General features: G+C 41.4%; 1 protein-coding gene across 2 annotated transcripts in view; it reads right to left on the bottom strand.

Moving 5' to 3' along the window:
- CMTM8 (CKLF like MARVEL transmembrane domain containing 8) overlaps window positions 1-8,353 on the bottom strand; it is a 35,632-nt gene extending 27,279 nt beyond the window's left edge. For both annotated transcript variants that reach the window (XM_054646732.2, XM_077190831.1), the window contains exon 1: window positions 7,984-8,353. In XM_054646732.2, the coding sequence (XP_054502707.1) occupies window positions 7,984-8,154 (171 nt within the window). In that variant the 5' untranslated portion in view covers window positions 8,155-8,353. The remainder of the gene's footprint in view (window positions 1-7,983) is intronic.
- Window positions 8,354-23,480: the final 15,127 nt, after the last annotated feature.

The following is a 23,480-nucleotide window of genomic DNA, read 5'->3' as shown; positions in this document are numbered from 1 at the left end:
CTGCACAACTTTGAGGCTAAATAAATGGATCTGTGCAAAGACAGTGTCACCTTGAATTTATTTAAATTCAGGCCTGGACACGGCAGCCACATTTAAAGCTAATGATACAAACTGTTCTTATTTTCTGGTATAAAGCAGAGGTTCTTGACAGATTTCCTTTCAAGTTGTGCACATTAGGCTACCAGTCAAAGACCAGAAGTGATTACCAGAGTATGATCAGAGAGGCTGCTTTTCCCACATGGCCTCTTTCCAGGATCCTGCTTGGGATGTTTGCAATTTACTTATTCTTCATAATTAGATTATGATATATCCAGAGACTGACACCTTACTGATTATTACCACACCTACTTACTTTGTCTCAGTTCTACAAAATCTGATTTTAGCACATCTTAAATCAGACCAGAAACATTGTGGCTGCCCAGAACAAACTGCACAGACTGCATGCCTCTAACAATACCAATTTGTTGAAACTGGTTTTGCTTTGCTCTGAAGATTTTTCTCTCAGCAAACCTGTGCTTGCATCAGTGTCATCTGCACACCCATAGCTTGCAAAAATGGTCAGTGTAAACACTCAGTATTGTTCCCTAGCTTGGCAAAAATGCAGTCACGCCCAGGATCCAAGCCTGTGCAGTGAAGAGGTCTGGCAAAGCCTGGATACCTTATTAATGTGTGTAGAACCAAGAGCTCAGCTTCTTTATGTTCATTAACATAAGCATGACACTAAACTTTCCTTGGACCAGTCCCAGGTGCCACTGAAAGCAGTGACTTGATTCTTTCCTTACTCAGTCCCTCCTCCACTGGAGTTTCAAGAGCCTTATACCTGATCTGGTCCTTTCAGAGGCAGGTGAATTAGTGCCAGCAGCTTCCATGGGGAACTGGCTCAGGCCACAGGAACAGAACTACCTTGGCCAAAGGCCTGATGGATGCTAAAAGCTATTTGCTGTTTGACACTAAAAAAAAAAGAGCTAGGTCCTCTTTGTAAGGACACACTTTCTGCTGTTTTTCTGGAATTCGAAGGGGAAAAAGTGCAGAAATATCACACAATACAATATGTACTTTATCCAAAGTAAAATTAAGCTAAAAGCTATTTATAGATATATGAATGTATGTGTACACATATATATGCATATATGTCTGCATGACCATTATAAACTAAATATAGGGCACTGTTACTCCCAGAAGAGAACAGGAAAAAACAGTAGGCTGAATGAGAAGGCAATCAACAAACAACAAAACATCATCATTCCCTCCACACTTCCCATTCTGAAGGGTTCAGAGTCCCCAAGGGAGTTTTTCTGTGGTTTTGAGATTCTTCTTTTTAAGAAGAATCTTTCAGGCACCTCTGCTCCAACCCTGCCTGTTGGTACTACACAGGAGGTTCAGAGCACAGAACAGAGCAGATACATCAGTGGGCTCCCCAGGTACACAGGAGTGCTCCCATCCAAAGGGCAGGGAGTGAAAGGCATCTGCTTTTGCTCTGGAAGCAGCATTTTGTTAATGGACTCAGAAACCTGGGGCCATTAATGATTTTGCAAGAATCTGGTGTGACCCATAGACAACTTCTTTCTGTGTCCTTTTTCTGCTCACATTCTGACTATGCTGCCAACAAATACACCTCTTCATCATACACTGCATGGAAAACAGGGGTTCTTAGATAGGCATACACCACTTCAAGATCCTCTAATCTGTGGTCTTAACAGAGTATAATAAATAATTACAAACAAAAAGCAGGAATGACAGTGCAGAAAGAGAAAAAAAGAGAATATAACACAATGGGAGAAAAAAAAATCCCAACAATCCCAACTGAACAACAAATGAACAACCACAAAGAAAAGAGACACAGACAAATCCAGGATCTGAATTAATTTAAGGACAAAATGCACCATTGGGTGTCTCCATCATTATCAGGTATCTGGCATTATCACTGTCTTCCCATAGCATGATTACCCAGGGATTTGGGACTCTTGTGCATATCTGGAAAAAGGCAATTTTCAGGAATGCAGTCACAGTCTCTTTACAACTACATCATTGACCTTTGTCCTCAGACCATGATGGCCCCCTCAGCATTTACCCTCACATAGGACTCACACCCAGCCACAGCATCATGCTAAAGCTAAGCACCTGGGAAGCTCTGCCTATTCCGTTAGGAATAATGGGAGGACTGCACATTTCACTGTCATACAGACACAGGCCACTGAAGCCCCAAATGATCTATTTATTTATTTATTTTTTTAAAAATAAGTTTGTGCACGTAAGAATTTTTGCAGGCACAAAAGAAAAATAATTTCTAGAGTTTTGGGGGGGGGGGGGAGATTTGTATTATATTCACTATCCACCCAACAACAAAGGAGATGTTTAAGTATGACTTTAAAGCATTCTTCTCATGAAGAGATAAAGACATTTCACACGTGTTGTACCTTAACTCTGACGTATTGAGAATATTTTGCATTTTTGACCTTTGGTAAAATATCTTCATTCAGTTTAAGAGGCATTTTCACCCTCCTACCATTTTAGCCCTAACACTGTTTCTATCATCACTTGGAGCATGTTCAAAAGGTTCTGTTTTCTTGTGTCCCCCAAACAGTTCTCTCTTCCCAAGGAAACACCCTGATCTTGTCCAGGAAACCAAAGACCTTACAGGAAACAGAACTTAAAATAACTATATGATCCTAAAGGAAGATGGAAATCATATAGATGTATGTATTCAGTACACTAAAGACAGCTAAGGGTTAGGAGTGAAACAACAGCACCTAAAAAAGGCAGAACTGAAACCTGACTTCAGCAAGAGTTCTGTCTGATCAAGACCAAAGGAGAGAGCTGAGACTTGGTATTGTGTGTTTTCTTATTCATGCATAGGAGCATGAAGCTGCTGGATGAAGTGACTGACTAGTCACTACAGAATTTGGTTTTTTCCATTCAGTAATTCAAAGTGAATAATATTAAGATGGTGCTTGTATACATCTCCTCCAGGCAAAGCACTTATTCAACATGTCAGGAGGTAGCTCAGTGTTGTCAACTACTTGCAAGCAGACATGCTATGATCGGAGTAAAAATCACATTATAAGAAAAAAGAAAAACATCACTACTATTCCTGAAAGAAGAGAAAGTCTTGCTGCCACTCAGGTGAGGAGAGAGGCTCTTTGGAACTCCCTCCATGTTTCTGCTCTATTCTTCTGAGCTTTTCCAAGAAATGGGAGGGCAGGAGGAGGATGGTAAATACACATAAAACTTTGAACTGCAGTCAGAGAGGCTGTATGACTAAAAGAAAAAGCTAAATGCAAGGAGAGCTTTAAGTAGAATTTTTTATTTTAGCTTTCTCACAGTAGATCATCCCATCTGTATTACTTCTGTTTTTCTTAACATTAATATGGCTTTATTGCTGAGTTAATTTAACACTTGAATATCAGTAGATGAGTTTGATGCATCTCTCAGGAAAAAGACAAAGGTGAAAAGTCTGTCAAACAAGGACTTGCACATTTCCAGTTGTTCTGGTTTTGGCAACCTCAATATCTTAGATCTGACCTAACTTTCAATATCTATTTAATATTCTGAGGGTCATCAGTCTACTAGAATAAACAAAGTCAACAATATTTCCTTTATGAATTAAACCTGCAAAGGTCTAACATTTGAAGAAGAATAATGAACCAGTGATCAAAATTATTTTTATTGTCCAGAAACATAAATTTGAACCACAATTTTATGTGGTGCTAATAAAGTAAATGAATTCCTATCAGGCTTCTATTTCAAGTACCTATTTTATTCTGGGCATTTCAAAGAATAATGTGCACGGAACAGCATAAAGAAATGCAACTGTAAGTACAATTAACTAAAACTTATGCCATCACAAGATCTCAGTGCAGCAGCAGCAAAGTAACAACCTTCCAAACCTTTCCAAGCTATAGAAGTATTTGTTTTTGTCAAGGTCAAATAGCCATCACAAGCCTTAAAATCAATAGTGCAAGTTTTACAAGAGGCTCCATCTAGCAACACACTGGTATGAAGCAACAATCTGAAGAGATCAATGTCATCCTGCTAGAAAGTAAATATTTTTATAACTACATCCATAGCAACCACAAAACTCTCCACCTCCCCAAAGTGATCCATAATGCTTGACTTGAGAAGCTGATTTAAAGCTCTGAGAAGGTATCACTTGCCATCATTTTTCTTGGCCATAAAAGTCCCAGGAAGATAAATGTAGCTTTTCTGGGCCATCATTTCACAGAAAAGAAACACTCAAAAGATATCTCTAGAAATTGCTATACTTGCTCATTTTGAAACTGTAAATCCTCCAGGGGGACTGGTGGTGCTACATGTAGGAATCAGTATCAATTACTTTATATGATGTATTTTTACTTCAGTGTCAACCCAGGCAATTGACATCTCATTTTCTCATTTAAAGACTTTGTGTAACACCACTTACATCTTCTGTACTACTTTCCACCAATGGATCTCAGTGCTCCTTACAAAGATTAGTACACATATTCCATGAATGGATGAGACATTCTGAGAAGTTAGAGAGATGCAGATAAATTAACCTGCAGAGTCAATGGCCAGCTAAGGCCAGTAAATGCAAGTTTCCAGAGTCAGAACCCCCTGCCCTGTCCAGCAAGCACCACTACTTCTGTATATAAGTGCTTTGGACAGCCTTCCATGCACCAAAGTTATGTTTTATGCCAGTTTCCAAAGGCCTCTCAGAAACCCAGTGGCATTTTCCACTTTGCTCTTTCCACTGAAATGAACTGACCCCAGCTCTTTCCAAGTGAGTTGCAGGAAACCTTGCACCTGCTCTGGTCATGGAAGCAGACATCAAAGGCAATGGAAATCTGTCAGCACCAGGTAATTTAGCCTACACTTCAGGCTGCATTTCTGAGCTCATTCATGCTGGATGTATGCAGTGCTAGACCAAAAGGCATTACAGAATTAAGATTAACCAGGTTTGGGTACATAACTCTATTACTGCTGAATAGGCACAGTCAGCCTCATCCCACATTTACACAGGCTCTAAAGCAGCTACATAAAGGATGGATAATACCTGATCCATCATAAAACCTGTCTTTATAAAGCTAACTCATTTTGAACAAATTTGAAACAGGAGACTGAGTTAATAGCAGACCAGTGCTTTGCACGACTACAAAGAATCTCTTAGTAGGAACTGTTAAGCTGAATTTACTGTGCCATTAAACCACAGCCTCAGTGCAGATGTAGGCTGGTTACCAGCACACATGGAAACCCACACAGCAGTTAATTCATCTTCACAGTATGCAAATCAGGGACGTGGGAGCAAAACCTGATCAAGATCCTCCATTTAAGGGGCTGGAATGTTTCATTTATGGGGTAACTTTCTGCTTTTCCATTCTCTTTGGTCAAAGAATAACACAGATTTGCCCTTTGCCGACACAGAGGAGAGAGTAGAGTTTCAGAGCCAGGAGACACAGACTGCACCCCTCTTGCTGCATGCACATTGCTGACTGACAGCAGCAATAATCAAATATTTATGCAGCCCCACTCTGAGAGTGCAAACTCTCGGAGCATTTACCACTATTGTTTAATGCCCCTAGCTCAGCTTTAACATGGACATGGGATCTGGCAGATGAGTAGCTACACAGATAGCAGATATGACTAAAACCAGTCCTCTTCCCTGTCCGTGTCACAGCTGTCCCAGAGAAGGGGCACCAGAAGCAAAGGGATGCTTCTACCACAGCAGCTGTCCTTCAGAGCTCAGAGTTTAGACTGGAAAAGATCTACCAGGCTGCAAACTCCTGAGACTGAATTACATGCTGGTCTTATTTACAGATTTGCAAATCCTTAGCAGAAGGATCATGCTATAAGTTGGGGCATCAGTACTGAGGGTCAGAAATATCCTGAAGGGCCAATTGGTGCAGGCAAGGCACAGCAATCAGAACAGGCTGATTTAGGGTACACAGCTCCAATACTGCTGAATATGCACAGCAAATTTTGAAGTAGAGATCTTGGGATCTCTAGTCATGCTCTGTTAAAGTACATTTTCTCTCAGAAAAAAAAAAAAAGAACATACCAAACTGGTGGAAAATGTTTAACCAATACCCAATGCCAAATATATATATATATACACAAACACATATAAACTCACTATTTGATTTTAGTAACTGGGGTTCTTTCAGCTAATTCCATATAAAGGTCTTCACTGATATATTTTTCTTTAATTTCACCGAAGAACAGCTACCCTAGCTGCTTTAAAATAAGTGGAGTTAAGAATTAGAAGTATTTCCTTAAAGGGACTATCTATCAGTACTCCACTTCTGTAGGACCTGCCCTACACCTTTCAGCTTAATATCAGAACTCTACTCTGTTCTCTCAAATACACCATTGCAAACCTGTAAAAGTTAATCTACATTAGAGACTTCTATTAGCTCCTTTGAGTTGGCCAGGAACTGCTCATTTCACATTTTACAATTATCCCAGGAGTTAGGAACGGCTGAGAGGAAACAAAATCCCTCTAAAAAGCATCATCACTGTTTAGAAAGGTAAGCTGCACGACATCACCTGTCAACACAAACTAGAAGGCACACTTCCAACAAAGAGTAAGCAAGAGCCTGTCCATGCCCTGTGGTCATGTAGCTCAATGTGAGTGCAGCTGATCCAGTATTCACAGCCAGGATGAATATATGACATTCCAGCAGGGCTCTGGAAAAGCCTTGGGCACCTCTGTAACAATCTGCAGTGGGATCACTCTTCAGATAAAGTACTAGAAAGGTACATAACTCCGTTGTAATTACTAACTGAAAAAGAGTGGAAAAGAAAGCAGCTATTATTTCAAAGACTTGTTTATTCACAGATCGACCACAGCTTTGACGGTGAAGCATCTCCTGTATTTAACAGCCAAAATAAGCCTACAATCACCTATCTACCCGAGATCGACAGAATTCCCAAAGACACTGGCACACAGGGCACCAGCTGGGAGCAGGCTCTGACCTCACAGCCTCATCACTATCGGCCTCCACAGCAATCTGGCATCTCAGTGTGCATCCCCTCTCCAGTGGCACTGCTCCTTCCAGAGGTCCCACATCATACACCAGCCTGAAGCTTTGCCTGGTTATTTTTACTTTGAAGTCAGCAAAACCAACAGCCATTCCACTGCTCTGGTGAAGCACAGTGTTTTCAAGCCTTGAAAACGAATGTGATCTGATAAGTTAATCCTTGAAGCTTCAGCACAACAAAAACTTCACACAGGAAACTCAAAAACTTAGCTGGGGAAGCCAGCTTTTTAAGACCCTTAATTATGAATAGTGTAGATGAATGGAATGAAACACGTAATTTTTAAGAGGAGATGCTGAGTATCTGTGGCTCAACACATTGAGGGCACACAGGCCTGCAGCGGGATCCTGGCGTTGTGCTGTTCAGTGCCTACCACTAAGGCAAGTGACCGAATTTAGCACTGCCTGGCCCTCTGTATGTTCATTTACACCTTATAGACTACCTGCAAAAAAAAAAAAAAAAAAAAAAAAAAAATTCACTATCAAGCCCAAAAGGCAGCAGTTCATCTCCTACTCTGCACAGGTGTACCTAAGCAGTAAGAATGTAAGGAAATGGGGTTTTTTTGACCTAGGAAACAAAGATAAATTGTTTAATAAACTCTCACATCATGACTATTCGTGTGCTATCAAGTGCAAAGCATACACAACCAATGTGGTTACAGAAAAGTCTCCAAAACTCAGCTCCCTGTCTGCCAAAACTCGTCTTTCCGCTACGGGACGAGATGATACCGCAGATACCACGGGAGGCTGAGCAGACCGCGTGTGCCCTGCGCTCCTTTTCCAGTTTCCAGGCGGGACAGTTGTGCCCCCGCCGCGGAGCCGCTCTTGCTTCCGCGGGCTCGTCCTTCCCCCGCGCTTCACCTGCGGGCAGGGACCCGCACGGGGTGATGCGCTGAGGGACACCCCAACCCCTCCTCACCCCAGCGCCGGCCGAGGCTCCCCCGCCCCTCCGCGCCCCCGGGGCACTCACAATCTCGGTCACCATGAGGAGCCCGGGCACGGTGCGCAGGAACTCCCTGTCGTAGGCGAGGGTGCTGGAGCTGGCCGACAGGTTGGCGGTGAAGGAGCTGCTGGTGGTGGTGACCGTGTGCGAGCGCGGGCGCGGCGGCTGCTCCTGAGGCGGCGGCACGGGCGGCTCCATGGCCGGCGCGGCTGTCGCCGGACAGGCGGCGCGGAGGCACCGCCGCTCGCCGCTTTGTGTGGCCCCGGCGCCGCGGGCAGCCCCCGCCTGGGCCAGGGGGAGGAGGAGGAGGGTGCTCGGCGCCCGGCCCCGGGCGGGGAGGCGGGTCCCGAGCGGGGCCGCCCGCCCCGGAGACCGCCCAGCCCTCCCGCCGCTGCCCCCGGGGCGGGACAGCGCTGCCCGGTGCGAGGCTTCCCCAGCGCCAGGGAATGAGGGTCAAAGCGCGTCCCCTCTCAAAACCATCTCCTCAAAACCATCTCTGACCTCGCGGACTTTTATACACTTGGGATCCCGTCTGCTTCCAGTGCGGCCGAGGAGCCAGGCTGAGCCACTGCTGTCTGTGCCACAGCCCCTTGGAAGGTCCAGCCTCATGCCCCGGCCGTCATCGTGGCTCCGGGCTGTCAGCCCTGGCTCCAAAGGCCCCAAAGGCTGGCAGGGGCCGTGCTGTGCCGCGGGTGGCTGTCACCCCCGGCTCCAGAGGCCCCAAAGGCTGGCAGGGGCCGTGCTGTGCCGCAGGTGGCTGTCACCCCCGGCTCCAGAGGCCCCAAAGGCTGGCAGGGGCCGTGCTGTGCCGCAGGTGGCTGTCACCCCCGGCTCCAGAGGCCCCAAAGGCTGGCAGGGGCCGTGCTGTGCCGCAGGTGGCTGTCCCCGCTGGCTGGTGCCGCCGGTGGCTGTCCCCGCTGGCAGCCAGCGCCTGCGAGAGGAACCGCCACGAAGTGCCGCGGGCGGGGAACGGGAGTCTAGGAGCTAACACAGCCCTCCCAGAGCTGGAAATGGGGGTTTGCTGGGGTCCGCCAAATAACCAAGAGACTGAACAACGCAAAAGACTTTTAAATGCCCTAAAAGTCACTGGAAATGTAAAGTATGAAGTCATTATTTACCCATGGCAGTGCTGAGCTGTCCCTTAACCTGTATTTTTCAGTACTCCAGTCTGAAGTGTCATTAAAAAAAACAAATCCAAACACTTCTGGATCTTTTAAAAGCTTCTAAAGAGATCTTCCATTCCACAAAAACCATGGGGTTTCAACAATAAGCAAGCAGGTTATAGTTATTTTCAACATTCAGGAACTCTAATTAGCAAAGGATTTTGTGGCCATTCAGTAAAAATGAAGTGTTTTCCACATGTCTGGTGGCTATTGTCCTTGAATTGTTTACTGCTGCTCTCCCACTGGATAACAAAGGCTGGATTTTGTGGTATTACCTTTCAGCAAGGGACTGAAGCAGCTGGGAAGGGAGGAGAAGGAGTATGGGAGAGTTTCTCCCAGAAATACAGGAAACATGAATTACCCAAAGGAACTGTTCTTGTGCATTATTGTGCCTCCACTCACAGCGTGTGTGTGTCACAGTACAGGCTCCATGGGCTTCTTGGAACGTGTATCTTGGCTCAGGCTCTGTGGAGCTTTCATGCCCTTTACACTCTGACTAGGAAAAGAAGTATACTCTGATTAGGTCAAAATATGCAAGTTGGTGAAGCCTTTCAATGTAAATGTTTTAGACACTGGTGACTTTTTAATTTAAGATGGCAGAGGAAATGTGGCAGAGTTTTGCAAACATGAACTGCAGGTCATCATAACACGATGCCTGTCACTTGACATGATAAGATATACAGATAGCATCTTTTTTCTTTTGTTTTCTTTTTTTTTTTTTTTTAAGGAAAAAAAGAGACCATTAATACACACTCAAACCACTGAATACAACTCCTTAATCATGAAACAAGGAATTTTATACTTTTTGGCAAAACCTTTTTTTTTTTTTTTTTTTTTCTTTGGTGACATTAACAGGATTATGGGCTTTTTTGTGTTCCTATTTTATCTCTTTCTTTTATATAAGAGTTGATATTTAAAGGTACAGAACACACCTGTGCACTGGTCTGTCTGGAGGCCTGCTTCAACTGGCTTGCAAGTAAAAAACGCTTTATCTGATTGTTCAGCACTGCCAAGGTTCCTTCCAATGCCAGAGCTGCTTTGCCATGCCCCTGTTGCTGTTTGTGAGGATCCATTGTAACTGCATCGATTTTCCTCTCTGAGAGATTCCTGTCTTTTCAGTTTTCCACCTAGAAGATCAGTAAATAAAAGTGAGGAAATGTGGGGCTAAAATTCATGCTGCTATCAAAATTAACACTAATTTCAGTATTTCAATTTCAATTTTGTTTGAGCCATTCACATCACTTTCCCTTTGAGAGCCGGTTTATTTTACACTAGATGTATATTCTCACCATGTTTCCAGGATGTTATTCACTGGTCTCAGTGTTCATGCATAATTCTAAAACTCTTTATTTATACCCTAAACTCTTGAGGGTCAGTGTTGGTTTTCTTTCAGCTATCAGAATCAGAGCAGTAAATTTCATTGCTTTTGGTCTGCACATCTGTTGTTTGAGCATCCCAGTTCCTGTAGGGGAGAAAAAAAAGTAAAATAAAAACACAGATAGGGAACCAATTGTTTTCTGCTTCAGCTCTATTAATAAACTGTACACTTTCAATGTCTGTTGTAGAGGTCTAGTATCATGATTAATTCAACAAGAACTGGAGGGCTACACTTGTGGGCAATTTCTCTGAACACTGGCTGCCACTCTGACTTCCCTAGTTAGCTTATTTTTCTCCAGCAAACATATTCAAAGAATGAGTTTCACTAAAAAATGGGTAAACACTCCAGAAGCTTTTCTGTATCTGATATTCCTGGAAGCAAATTTCATTCTTTAACTTGACAACATAATACTTGACATTTTGAATGTTAATTGTGAGGCTCTAATTTTTTTGTTTTGCATCCTTGCACTGAGGGCTAGAACTGGAAAGCCTTCAGGGACCAGCTAAGCCTAGCTAGATTTTTTTACATGTAGATAGCATCAGAAACAGAATAATTGAATGCTGCTGCTTGAACAATCAACCTTTTATTACAGAACTACCAAGAGAGAATAAGGTGGCCCATTTTCTTTATTTTAAATTAACCTTTCAAGGGAAGGATCGGCAAGGCTTTTAAACACCAGTCAAGATTGTAGCCTCTTATTTGTCAACTGCTATAAGGAAGTAAAGTCTGATTAGGAAAAAAATATGCAATGTGGTGAATGCAAATGCTTTAGTAAAAGCAGAATAGTGGATAAAGGTATTATCAGGTTTCTCAGTAAAGGGATTATTCCTGAATGTCTCATTATCTAATTAACAGAGTCTTCCATTTAAGCTGGTTTTGTTCTCAAATCCTGAGGTATCAACATTTTTAACATTACTGATCAAGCCCTCTAGAACTACTTTCTTAGCAACAATCTGGCCAGCTGGAAGTGCTAATTAAAGTAGACTCACAGGTCCAAGGAGTGGAGCTGACTGGAATTTCCTGAACTGTTTTTCTGATTTTGAAATACAGCTTCCCTTCCCCCTTCCCAAATCCTAGAATTTTCAAATGTGAAACTCATTCAGACTATTTTTAGGTAAGTAAAACACATTAACATATAAAAGATGAGTGAGATTTTTCAGTGGTTATCAGCAGGTTTCACCCCAAACAAAAAATTTACTATATTTATACCACCTGAGTGAGCTAAGAAAGCTAAGGAAACTTAATCTGAAGAGAGCAAGAAAGGAACTGTACTTTCCATAAAACCCAGGTCTCGCACAAGGAACGGGGATTTATGTCAGATGTCCAGGACAAATATTCTCACCCTTGACATCCTACTGTGCAAATAATCTGAGGATGAGTTATTTTTAGTTAGCATTAAATCAAGAAATGATTGGAAATTTCCTATTGGCTTTTCAGAATTAGCAAAGTGTAGGCTTTGAGCTACAAAAGTATTCAAGTAAATAATTTATAACATATTTTACCCTTCAGCAGTTTACAACCATATGGAAAAGCTGATTTATACTAATACAAACCAGAAATACTTGATTTGTACTTTGGTAGTAACATGTGCCATAGGCACATGATCAATCAGGGCAAATGTCTCTGTGTAGGAATCCATATTTCACAAAGAAAAGATGGTTTTCATGACTGAGATACCTGGATTTTCCAATGCTGCTGCAACAAAGAGAGAATAGGTGAGATGCTCATATTTTCAAAACAGCCATTATTTGGCAAATCCATAGAGAATCCTTTTTTGTACATGGGGTCACTGAACATGAAGCTTGTTTTGTTTTGCAGCTTGGGCACCTAAAATTAAAGAACATAAAATCAATACCAATTGAAACAATAATTAAAGTAATGACAGGGCATGAGATTTTATCAGCAGGTGTTTGTTACTACCCTAATGCTGGAAAAGGCAGGACTTAGCTGTATATGTTCTGTACTACTCTTATCACAAATATTTCTTTCTTTACATGAAGTTTACTTGAATTATATGCACAAAGTCCTGACTGTAGACACACAGTCATTTTACCTGCCAGAAAGCTGTCTTACAACATATTTTGCCATACAGATAATTAACTCTGTGCTGGGAACAGCAACATACTGACTTTTAGATTTTATTTTTCAGTTTTGAAACCCATGACACTAAGTAAACTGTGTGGTGATAGAGACTATGCTAAGAAAAGAAAGCACAGAGTACATAAGCCTTGTATTTTCTTTGCATTAGGCTTTCACCAGCTGTTTTATCTGCTCTGGTAATCTAAAGATCTCTCCCAGCCCTGCAACACAACTATGTCACAGATATTGTACTGAGGAAAAATTGCTTACCTCTTTCAGAGCTGGCTTGTACTTAGAACACACTGTCCCTGCACACTGAATATATGTGCTTAACTTTAGGGCAGAGAGCACATCTACTCAAATTAAAAAGAGTTTGTAGTGAGTTGTGTGAAGTCCACATACAAATCTTCTCAGAACAGGAGTTGTGGTTTTCATATTTAGGGGCCTCAGCTCTGTAGTGCACCTGCAAGAGATGTCTGCATTTCATTTCCCAGGCTGCTTCCCAGCTGCTCTCAGCTGTCCTGCTCTCCAGCGAGCCTGCAAGCACAGCTCCAAGCACAGCTGCTGGCTGTGCCTTCTCACACCTGCAAATCAGAGGCCACCCCAATACTCAGGAGTGTCTGGTGTCATGTTGTGTGAGGAAGGAGCTGATTCTGCCCCTGAGCACGTCCAGGCAGGCTGTCCCTGAGGCACACTCATAAATACTTTCATTAGGGTCAGCAGTCCGCCACAGACCTTTAAATATTATTATGGAGCAAACACATACTAGTGATTACATCATTGAGAATATAAACACTTCCACTGAAGACATTTGCATTTTCTACCTGCTAAGGGTGGTGCTTGCCTAAGTGTTTATGTAAATCACAGCAGGTAATGTTTATATAGCACCCAAGCCCAGTGCAAAACAGCTGGAAGAAAATACCACCTTCAACAATTGTCAATGCCATATTTGTTTTTAGATAATTAATGAAAGACTGTATAATTCTACCGTGGTTTCATCAAAGCACCATTCAAGTTTAAGGAGAGAGTTCACAGCCAACTCAGTTTGCTTGAAGGCTTAAATAAAATATTAAACAGTCAGCTATGTTGCTCTGCTTTGGTTAATACAACACCATGACAGAGGCCTGAGACTTAAAGCATCCCTTATCTCAAATTATGAGGAGGCCACTTGAGCTTGCTGTGTGTTTATATACACTGAGAGAAGACATGGATGGCAGGTAAAAACCTAACCAAATACTATGGCTAAAAGCTGAAACTAGACAAATTCAGACTGAAAAGAAATTGGTTTTGTTGTTGGAGCTTTTTGATTGTATTGTTTTTCACATAGCATTATTAGCTATTTGAAGGATTTCTTAAATAAAACATTAAACTCTCCATCATTTTATATCTATAATTCCAAGCTATAGGTTTATTTGAAATGTACCCTTTACCAGACTTACATTGACAAATTTGGTGGTCTTTATTATACAGAACATGACAAGAGATGACCCAAATGATTTGAGAAACCACAGAAATTAATTCCAATTATTTCCATAAAGTGCCAGTCTTGTTAACGCTCTAGTCACCCAGCTGTACAGTACGCATGCAGTACCAATGCCTGACACATCTCCTGGAGTGGCAGCAGAATAAAGGATCTAATGAATCTTGCTCTGTCTGGACAATGAAAACTGGTGATGAAACTGCTGTACAAGGAGAACATACTGCAAGGTTTAAGAGTGGAAAAATTCTCATCCAGAGAAAGTTAAAAAACCAGTGGGCTGACTGCAGGACCTGCAGAGAAAGGGGCCAGGTAACTGGGGCGAGGTGCCAGAGTGTACATGCTCTGTCATGGGGGGCTGAAGTGCAGGAGAAGAGAACTGAGCCTGGCAGGGCACTGACCTAAATCTTGGGGAACACAACAGTGGAAGGAGAAGGCATAGGAGTGCAGGCAGATGTTTTACTGCTCCTCATCCTGGTTGGCACAGCCTTTCTGTTAGTATGGAGTATAGACTTTTGACATCTATCCATTAACAGGAGAGGAAAATGTTAACAGAGGACACAGTACACCACGTAGTGGCCTGAAATCTGCAAGCAGCTGAGCAATATAGCATTGGTATTTTCAAATCAGCACTTTATCTCTGCATTTAGACAAGTGTCAAACGACTTCTGTGCAACAAAGAACAAAATGACCCTGATGTTTGTATTTACAGAGCAGTCTTAGCCCTGAAACAAAACAAAAGCAAATAAACAATTCTCCCTAGTACAAAACACAGTCAAATTCAATTCAAAGCAGGACACAGAGGTGCAGGCACCAGTGTTTTAGGATATACAAGATACTGCTCATGACTGTCAAATCATTGGATGCTTTCAGAGCATTAGTGTTACAGATATGCAAAGAACCAGCATGCAAAGCTCCTGATACCTGGTAGGACTTGTGTTGGTGCATGAAAAAAACCCCTGCAGTTAAGATGCAAGGCACTTAATTAATCCTCCAGTTCTAGCTTCCAAAAACATCCTTTGCAAGAGAAGCGGGAGTTTGAAGAAACAGGGGAGAGAAAAATGTTTCTGTTATGACTGCATGTATTTATGGGGAACAGAGTGTGTTTTCTGCTGCTGGCCTAATAAAACCTTCTGGGATTTTTAAATGAATCAGAAAGACAAATTTAGTTAAATTTCTCAATTCATTTAGTTTTCTACAAAAATTGCAGGCTTTGGGCTGTGTGAGAATAGTGCATGGTGTGAGACTATAGGACTCAGGGTGGATGATGGGCTGCCTTTTGGAGGGATTGGGATTTCCTCAGAACAAAGGCTTATTCCATTTATGCCATGTCTTGAGAAAGCTTATCCTGTCAAGTCATTTCTCACCCTGCTAACTAGCTACTGAGAATGGATAATGCTTCTTCCCTAGATCAGTGAGGGAAAAGAGAATTTTAGAAGAAAGGAAGGTTTTCATTTGGGGATTTTAGGAGATTGGGAGAAGAGCCGATAGGAGTTAGGATATCTAAGCTCTTTGAACGATGAGAAAAACTTACCAGGAAGGATTTTTCTAACAGCTCATAGTGCAGCTAATATAGTCTTTCTGCTGAGGGCATCCCTGGTTTTTAAACTATGTGAACTGGCACAGCCCTGTGGTTTGCACTACTAGATTTGGAGTAAGTAGAGGATGCTCTGTGATGGATGTGGCTCTAATTACAGATATTGAGGTGAATGAAATCCATTTGCAAATGTCTGGCTTAATGCTAACTATGAGACAATTATGATGTGAGATTTTTAATTATACAGATGTCCCCATACATCCCTGCAATGAAAAAGCTTCTTTTCCTATAAACTTTGAGGTTGGCTCACTTTAATGATCAAGAAAAGTACAGACTCCATTGGTTGTGCTGGCTGCAGTGGGGATATTTGTAAGAGCAATCTATTCCATGTAGATTTTTCTACAGAGAGCATCTCCTCAGTTATCCACATTCTTGGCATTTACAAGAATTTGATATCTTCTGGTAACCTTCCTCTGCTCACCTGGGATTGACTGATCAGTTGACACTATGAAGATGAGGATGTGACAGCTTCATCTCCTCAGCACATCAGAAATCTGATTTTTTAGAAAAATATATATATACACACAGAGGCATACAAAAAAGCATGTTTCATAGATCCAGACAATTATTTAAAAAAACAATAGTGGTCACTAAATATATAAAATCTATGATGCTACAAAAGCAGTGTGATTCTCTGAATATACCAATCAAATAATTACTCACTTGCCATCCTCACAAGGATTCAATCAGATGCCCAGGAAACAAGCTGTATCAGTGTGTGCAAATGAAGGTCATGCATCAAACTGCTGGGCTTTCTTTTTAAGTGATGCTATGATTGCTATTTCAGTGAAGGAGTAATCAGGGAGGTCATCATTTCATGATTCATTGTTCCAGCAGGCAGTGCAACAAAAAAATATTGAAGTTAGCAATAATATATTTAAACCAGGTATTACTTTGATGAAATCTCATTTGCTCCAAGGGAAGTTTAGATTTGATATTAGAAAACATTTCTTCACTAAAAGAGTGGTCAGGCATTGGAACAAGCTGCCCAGGGAAATGGTGGAATCACCATCCTTGGAATTGTTCCAAAAAACATGTGGCTATGGCACTTGGGGGTACAGTTTCATTGTGGAGATGGCAGTGCTGGGTTAACAGGTGGACTCAATGATCTTAGAGGTCTTGTCAAAACTAAATGATTCTATGATTTCTTGCATGCAAGTATCCTTCTTGTGCTAGAATACTTCTTTTATGGGCTGTCTGAAATTACTAGTGAAGGTTTTCTTCATGTAATTCACAAGTAAGGGAAATATGAGTAAGTGGATTACATCAGTTCATCAGTGCTGAAATGCAGGATTCAACAAATTATCTTCATCAACAGCAATGAACAACACTGGGATACCTCAATGGGTATTTCAAGGTATCTATCGAACCAGCAGCTGATTTATAGGTGACATCCTCCAGCCTGCAAAAATACTCCAATATATAAAGCAAACCAGTGTAAGGCAACAAGTGATAAGAAAAACATACACATGGAAAAGGAAAGAAAAGCCAGTGAAGACACCTGTACTACAAGGACAAGTGTTCCACAGTGCTTTTATAAGAGCACAGAAAGGGAGTCATGAAAGGGGGGCCTCTCTAGGAAAGGGGAAAGGAGAGTTTGCAGATCCTCCCTCCCTCCCTCATTTGCAGATCCTCCCTCTCTACAGTTCAAGTCCACCTCCGAATTTGGGGAAATGAAGAAGAAGCAGGACTGTGGATCCCTGCCTTGAAAAAGAAGCCACTATTTCCCAGATCTTCATTGATGTGATTGAAAATAATTTTTTAAGATGAGAGACAAAGAGAGGCATGGACTCTCCATGATCACTACACAGAGAAACTACCTTTACCCTGTGTGTTGGTGGTAGTGAATCCCCTGACTTAAGTTGTTCTAAAAAAAGTCACCAATTAATCAAGAATACTGGACTAAAGCAGATACAGGAAGTTTTGTTCATTCAAAGGCAGCACAGAAAATAAAAAAATTGCCAACCCAAATCACCAGCAACGCCAAACACTCTGAATCTGTATTAAATTGAAGATCAGCTATTTCTTGAGATTTGCCTACTGGATTTCGAGATATTTTACTAATCATCTCAAAATAGATAATTCCTTTTAAAGCAAAATAATCTTTCCAAAGCTCTGTCTAGCTACACAAACACTTGGAAATAGGTATACCCAAGAAAACTGCATTGAACAGAGATAAATCATATGATAAGACTAATACTTCAGACCTGAAAGCAGACTTGAAAATTAAACATTTTTCCTGTTCAAGTGCTGTCTGTGCATGCATTTCCTTCTTAAAAATGTGAATTTAACACACAGAAGCAGGTAAACAGCAAGCAGTCCCAGGGAATGATGTCACTGGTTCCTTAAGGTATGTCCAGCAAGGTCAGCAATCCAAGGAATTACCTTCTAACGTCCAGTTGAAATGCTTTTATCCCGACTCAAGCAGGCTGCCTTGAATAGTTTAGATTCCCTGACTAGTTATATTCACCATATAACCTCTGTAACAATAAACACATTTTCATTTTTAGTAATGCATTCAAGGAGGACTTGTGTGAAGCCTGGTTACCTGGTGGAGAATTCCCAGTCATTATAACATAATGAGTTTTAAATCAGTCTAGTTTAACTCAGTAATTAACACAAGGTACCTTGAGCTGAGCTTCTCAAGTGTTCCCATTCTGTTTCCTAAAATCTGCCTGTCCATTAGACTCTGGGCCTAATTACTGTCCCAACATTACAAGAACAGAGATGTTCAAACCTCCCAATATTTGCTCACTGCTCCTTGGATGCTCTCCTGATCCAGCCCACATGCTGACATGACAGGTTCTAGCTAACCATGCTCATTTCACACTAATGCCTCTTCAAAAGTCATGTACCACATCCACCACTCTTCACTTTAGGATTGATTACAGTAGCAATTAAAAAGGAAAAAAAAAAGCCCAAAACAGTGATGCTGGCCTTGTGCTAGGGAAGAGAGCTTGGGTACAACATGCAAGTTCTCAGATGGAAGCAACCAGGAAGATTTCTAGCCTTATTTTAACCTATATTAGATGAATAAAATCACATCTGGAGTCAGGAGTGTCCCTGGAGTGCTCTTGCTCAATTATTTTCATTTAACCTCAGCCTCTGGTGACAACAGGGCAGAGCTGCTGGCAGCATTATACTTATTTGGTTTTAAGATTACAGAAGAACGTTAATAGCCAGGGTTATGGCTACCTTGCTATTACCTAGGGCTCCTGCTCCTAGCTCTAAATCTGCAATTGCAAAAGAGAAGGAAGATAATTCCCTCAGAAATTCAGGAAGAGCATTTTGAGGAGCTTTGCTTTGAGGGCTTATCTCTAACTACTTAGTCAGACCTAATCCTGTTTAGCTTAGCTCTGAGAAAAATCACAAACCGATGAGGAGGTAACCAACACTTCTGATTACTTCTCACTTGTTAAATACAGTATATGCAACCCCGAGGAAGTTGCAGCTTTTTCTCTTGCCAGCCTTTCTCATGACCATCATCACATTTCATGAACTCTCATGATCCCACAGCAAAGTGAGTGAAGTGCATATTTCCTCTGTATAAGTTGTCTATAACACATGAACAGCATATTTTTCTCATCTTAGTTTTCCATTTCTTGCTTGTAGAAACAATACATGGAATGGAAAGCAAACTTCAACAGCAATGGTTTTATCTCTATGCAGTTTGATAACACCAAGTGCGAAATCTCTCTTCTACTTCAGCAACTGCTAAATCCTCTGAGGAGACATTTTCCAGGTTTTAGCTTTGAAAGGAATGCTGCTGCACTAAGCTGTTACCATGAAGCCATGCCTGGTACAGACTGACAGGCCAAAAGGGGCTTCAATCAGCTCTCAACAGCTTTGTCTTCACTCATTCTGTGTTACAGGGTTCTTGTATTACCATCTCTTGCACTGGTTAAAACTGACTTAGGCTCATTCCTAATGTTCTAACAAATGCAATACTTTGCATTCTGTCCCCTCTCTTCTCCACACATAGTACATACAAGTTAACACTTAAAACAATTTACCTGTAGGGTTTGCAGTGCAATCCCATTCCACTCTAATCTGATTGCTTTCAGAAAGCTAATTGTGCCTGCTAGCAAACACGTCTGCTGCTCTAGCCTTGCCCAGCCTTGTCAAGGCAACCACATTGTATTTTGGAAGAAAAGCCACACCTGGAAATTGTCATACCTGGAAACTGCACATTCCTCTGTCAAATGGTTTCAAGGAGCTGAATTACCAGTTTTTTAATGCATCTCTGAATAATGTATAGTCATTCATAATGGAGATAAAATTTCTGAGGGGAAAAATTATGTGAGTATAGTAACTAGGTAGACTACACCTAAGTGTAGGATACTCTGGCTCCAGAGCAGGAATATATTAGAATCAACATAAGCAGCTTTTGTTACAAAGCTTAAGCAGTGATGGGTTAAAGATCATTGCTAGCTACTGAGATCTTGGTGTGATCACCTACTCAAGAGACTTAAAGCAGACTGAGCAACTGCACCAGGAAACACCACTAATAAACAACTTCAGCTTCTGCCATTTTAAAACAGACAATATATGAACAAAGATGGGAGTGGCATAAGGATTAAACCCAAGAGTATGAAGGCTTGGAAGACCTTATTCCATTTAACTTCCCTGCTGGGCATCAAACATAAGACAAGCCTAAATGCACATGGCAGCATGCTGTTCCTTTTTTTCCATGCTGGCTAAATCTCTGGGAGTAATGAAAGGTATTCCTTATCTATAGTAGCCTACAGCCTGAAAAAATGCAGATAAAGAAAACAGGAGGGTAAGACTAAACAAAGACAAGGGAAGACTGGCACGACCAAGAGCTGCTGCAATTACCACCTAGCTTGAAGCTTGAAGAAAATTATGTTGATGACACCTACTTTACATTTTATAAAAGTCCAGAAACAACAAAATACCCAAAGCATCTCTGTCACATGCCATTGCAAATCTGCATGGTAAGTGGAAATTAGAAAAAAAATATAAATTTGGTATAAAAATACCACTAAAAATACTTCTATAAAACCTGGGCTTTAATCCAAAGCACAAGCACAGCCAAGGCTGGCTCTGCTCAGCAATCACAGTACAGAGCAGCTTGCTTTGTGCTCTCTTTGCTTTCAAGTATTTAGAGCTTCCTAAAGCATGGATCACAATACATGTAGGTTTATTTCTTGATGCAACAATACAGGAAGTGGGTATCATAAAAAAAGAACAGCATGTTAAAAAAAAAAAAAGCCTCCCAGTCCTGAGCAGCTGTGATGCAAGTGTTTGTGTTTGACTTTGCATTTCAAATGCTAGTATTTAAAATGATGTAGTTCAGGAACCCAGCCAGTGCTTGCTAACAGATTTGGCTTGCTTTCCAGCTCTCTCCAGCCTTTAAATAGCAAAAGAGCAAACTGAAAGTCCCCAAGGCTGTACTTTTTGAGCCTACTACATGCCTGTGCTCAGTAATCATCAAACTGAAAGATACTCGCCAGGTCCTCAAAACCACAAATCATACAGAAAAAATCTATCACACTGAGAGCTGAAGTATGGTCCTATGACAAGAATTCAGTTTATAATAAACGTGGATTTGGAGAAAGAAAGGGCAAACTAGTTCAATTAATGTCACTATTACTTTCACCTGAATGTGAAATATGCACTATTCTCTACAAACATGGCATTTCAAGAGCTTCAGGGACTGGCAGCATGGATGTGATACTGCTCTCCTGAAACAGTAGCAATGTTTTCAATTACCCCAACCTGACTTATTGCCATCACAGACACCGAGGACAGGCTGAAAGAAATCTATGCACTAGCTTCACAGCCAGACAGCTTTAAATGGATAGACAGACATTAGCGAGTGCAAATGGCAGCTGAACATTAATCCTCTTGGTAGCCTTGCTAAAATCCTGTGCAAAATTCCCAGCACCTAACAAGGCTTATTTGTGCACACAAACATTCAAAAGCAAGGTAAGCAGGGGTTTACCTGTGTAGATGAGCATGTGTGAGCATGTACACACATCCACCTTCTGATATGAAGAACTCTTCTTAAGGGTCACTACAAAACAGCACACACAGGTGCAGCTACACAAAGACAAGAAGGAAGCTGAACAGGCACGAAGAAAAGCTGTAGGGTGAAGGACACTACATGACTCTCATCCAGGTGAGAAAAGGAAACGTGCACTGTAGCAACAAACAGCAACACTAACATCAGAGGGCAATGTGGATTGGACTGAGCAGACTCTGGCAGCTACATCCACCTAAACAATCAGGACTGCTCACACAGGTCAGAGCAGTACTTTATTTATCATTCACTGATTCCTTCAGCATAACTTACAGGAAGAGCATACTTTTAAAATCAGTAATTCACACAGAAAATCAGAAATTCACACAGTAATTTACAGAAATAATCAACAAATAGTTCCCAATGTCCCTACAATTACCCTTCACTAAACCTAAAACAGATACTGTAAGGAACAGGTAAATATAACAAATAGGTAAATTCAATTTAGACACGGGGAACTCTTGACAGAGATACCATTATGCTGGGTGCCACCCTATTGTACTCTTCTTAAAATCAAGCTCTGCCACTGTTTTCAGTAAGAGCAGGATTAGATTGACAGATGAAGAGTATCTAAAAGTCCTTACCCAAAGCAGGGATCTGAAATCAAGTTAGAACAGACTGAAAGAGAAACATATTTCATTCAACCTGAATGCCAAACACCTCTCCTTTGCACATGTTGGGATTGAAGGCAGATGCTCTTCTCATCCATTATTCAAAACAGAAGTGTTACCTTTTAGTGCTCAGATTTCCATCAGCTCATGGCAAATCACAGGAGAAAAATCCATGCAGCCAGGAGACAGGCAGAAACTAAACAGTTTTACACTTTCTAATAATATGACGTGCCATGTGTTCCAGGACATTTTATTTCAGCTTTATCCAATTTCACTGCTGTGAAATCTATGTAATTCATTCATATGACTCCAGGCATACAATGAAGTCCAGGTTGGGAGCATTAAGAAGAACTCTCAGCACAGACTGGCTTCTTGCCTGCCGTGTTTCTTGTGCAGCCTGGCTGTTATTTGCTGTCAGACAATGAGAGACACCCAGCCTGTTTGCACTGATTTAGTGAGAAAGCACCACCCCCTTAAGAAGATACACAAAACAAGGTTGTCCATCCTAATTCTCTTGTGATGGCTTTTTACTTTGCTGTTGACTCAGGCTAATAAGAATTTAAGCCCTTTTGGATAGTATGTTTGAGATACTTACATATTTATTCTATTGATTGATTTCATGTACTCTTAAAATAAATATAATTTTGAGGTAAAAGAAGAAGAAATGACCTAATGGCTAAAATTCTGTCTTAAAATTAGGAATAAAATGCAACCAGGTACAGATTTGCTGGGCAACCATCTTTACTCCTCTCAGTATCCCTACGTGTAAATGATTAAGACATTGCTCTCATTTTATTAACTGCTCTGAGGCTTTCAGTAGACAATGCATTATTTTGGTCACCAAGAAAACCATACTTGTTTTACAGTATGATGTCCCACACTAAGTAGCAGACCTTTCTTTCTCTGGATAAACACTTGTGACACCTCCCACCCCTTTGGCTGAAGTACAAACTGACAAACCTGAGCACAATGCATTCTTGTTACTTCCCTAAGTCTTTCAACTTCAACACCCAAGAGAAAAAAATGTTGGGTACACAGTACAGGAACCCCAGTGATACTGAAGGATCTCACTGACCATGTTGTCCAGCAGCTGAGGTAGTGGCTGTTGCCCTGTACTGAGGAGGGTCTCTGATGACAGGCAAGGCAGTGCCTTGGGTGGAGGTTATAGTATGTTGG

This window comes from Agelaius phoeniceus, chromosome 1 (assembly GCF_051311805.1).
Source record: "Agelaius phoeniceus isolate bAgePho1 chromosome 1, bAgePho1.hap1, whole genome shotgun sequence".
NCBI classification, from domain to species: Eukaryota; Metazoa; Chordata; class Aves; order Passeriformes; family Icteridae; genus Agelaius; species Agelaius phoeniceus.
This window is presented reverse-complemented; position numbering and strand designations above follow the sequence as displayed.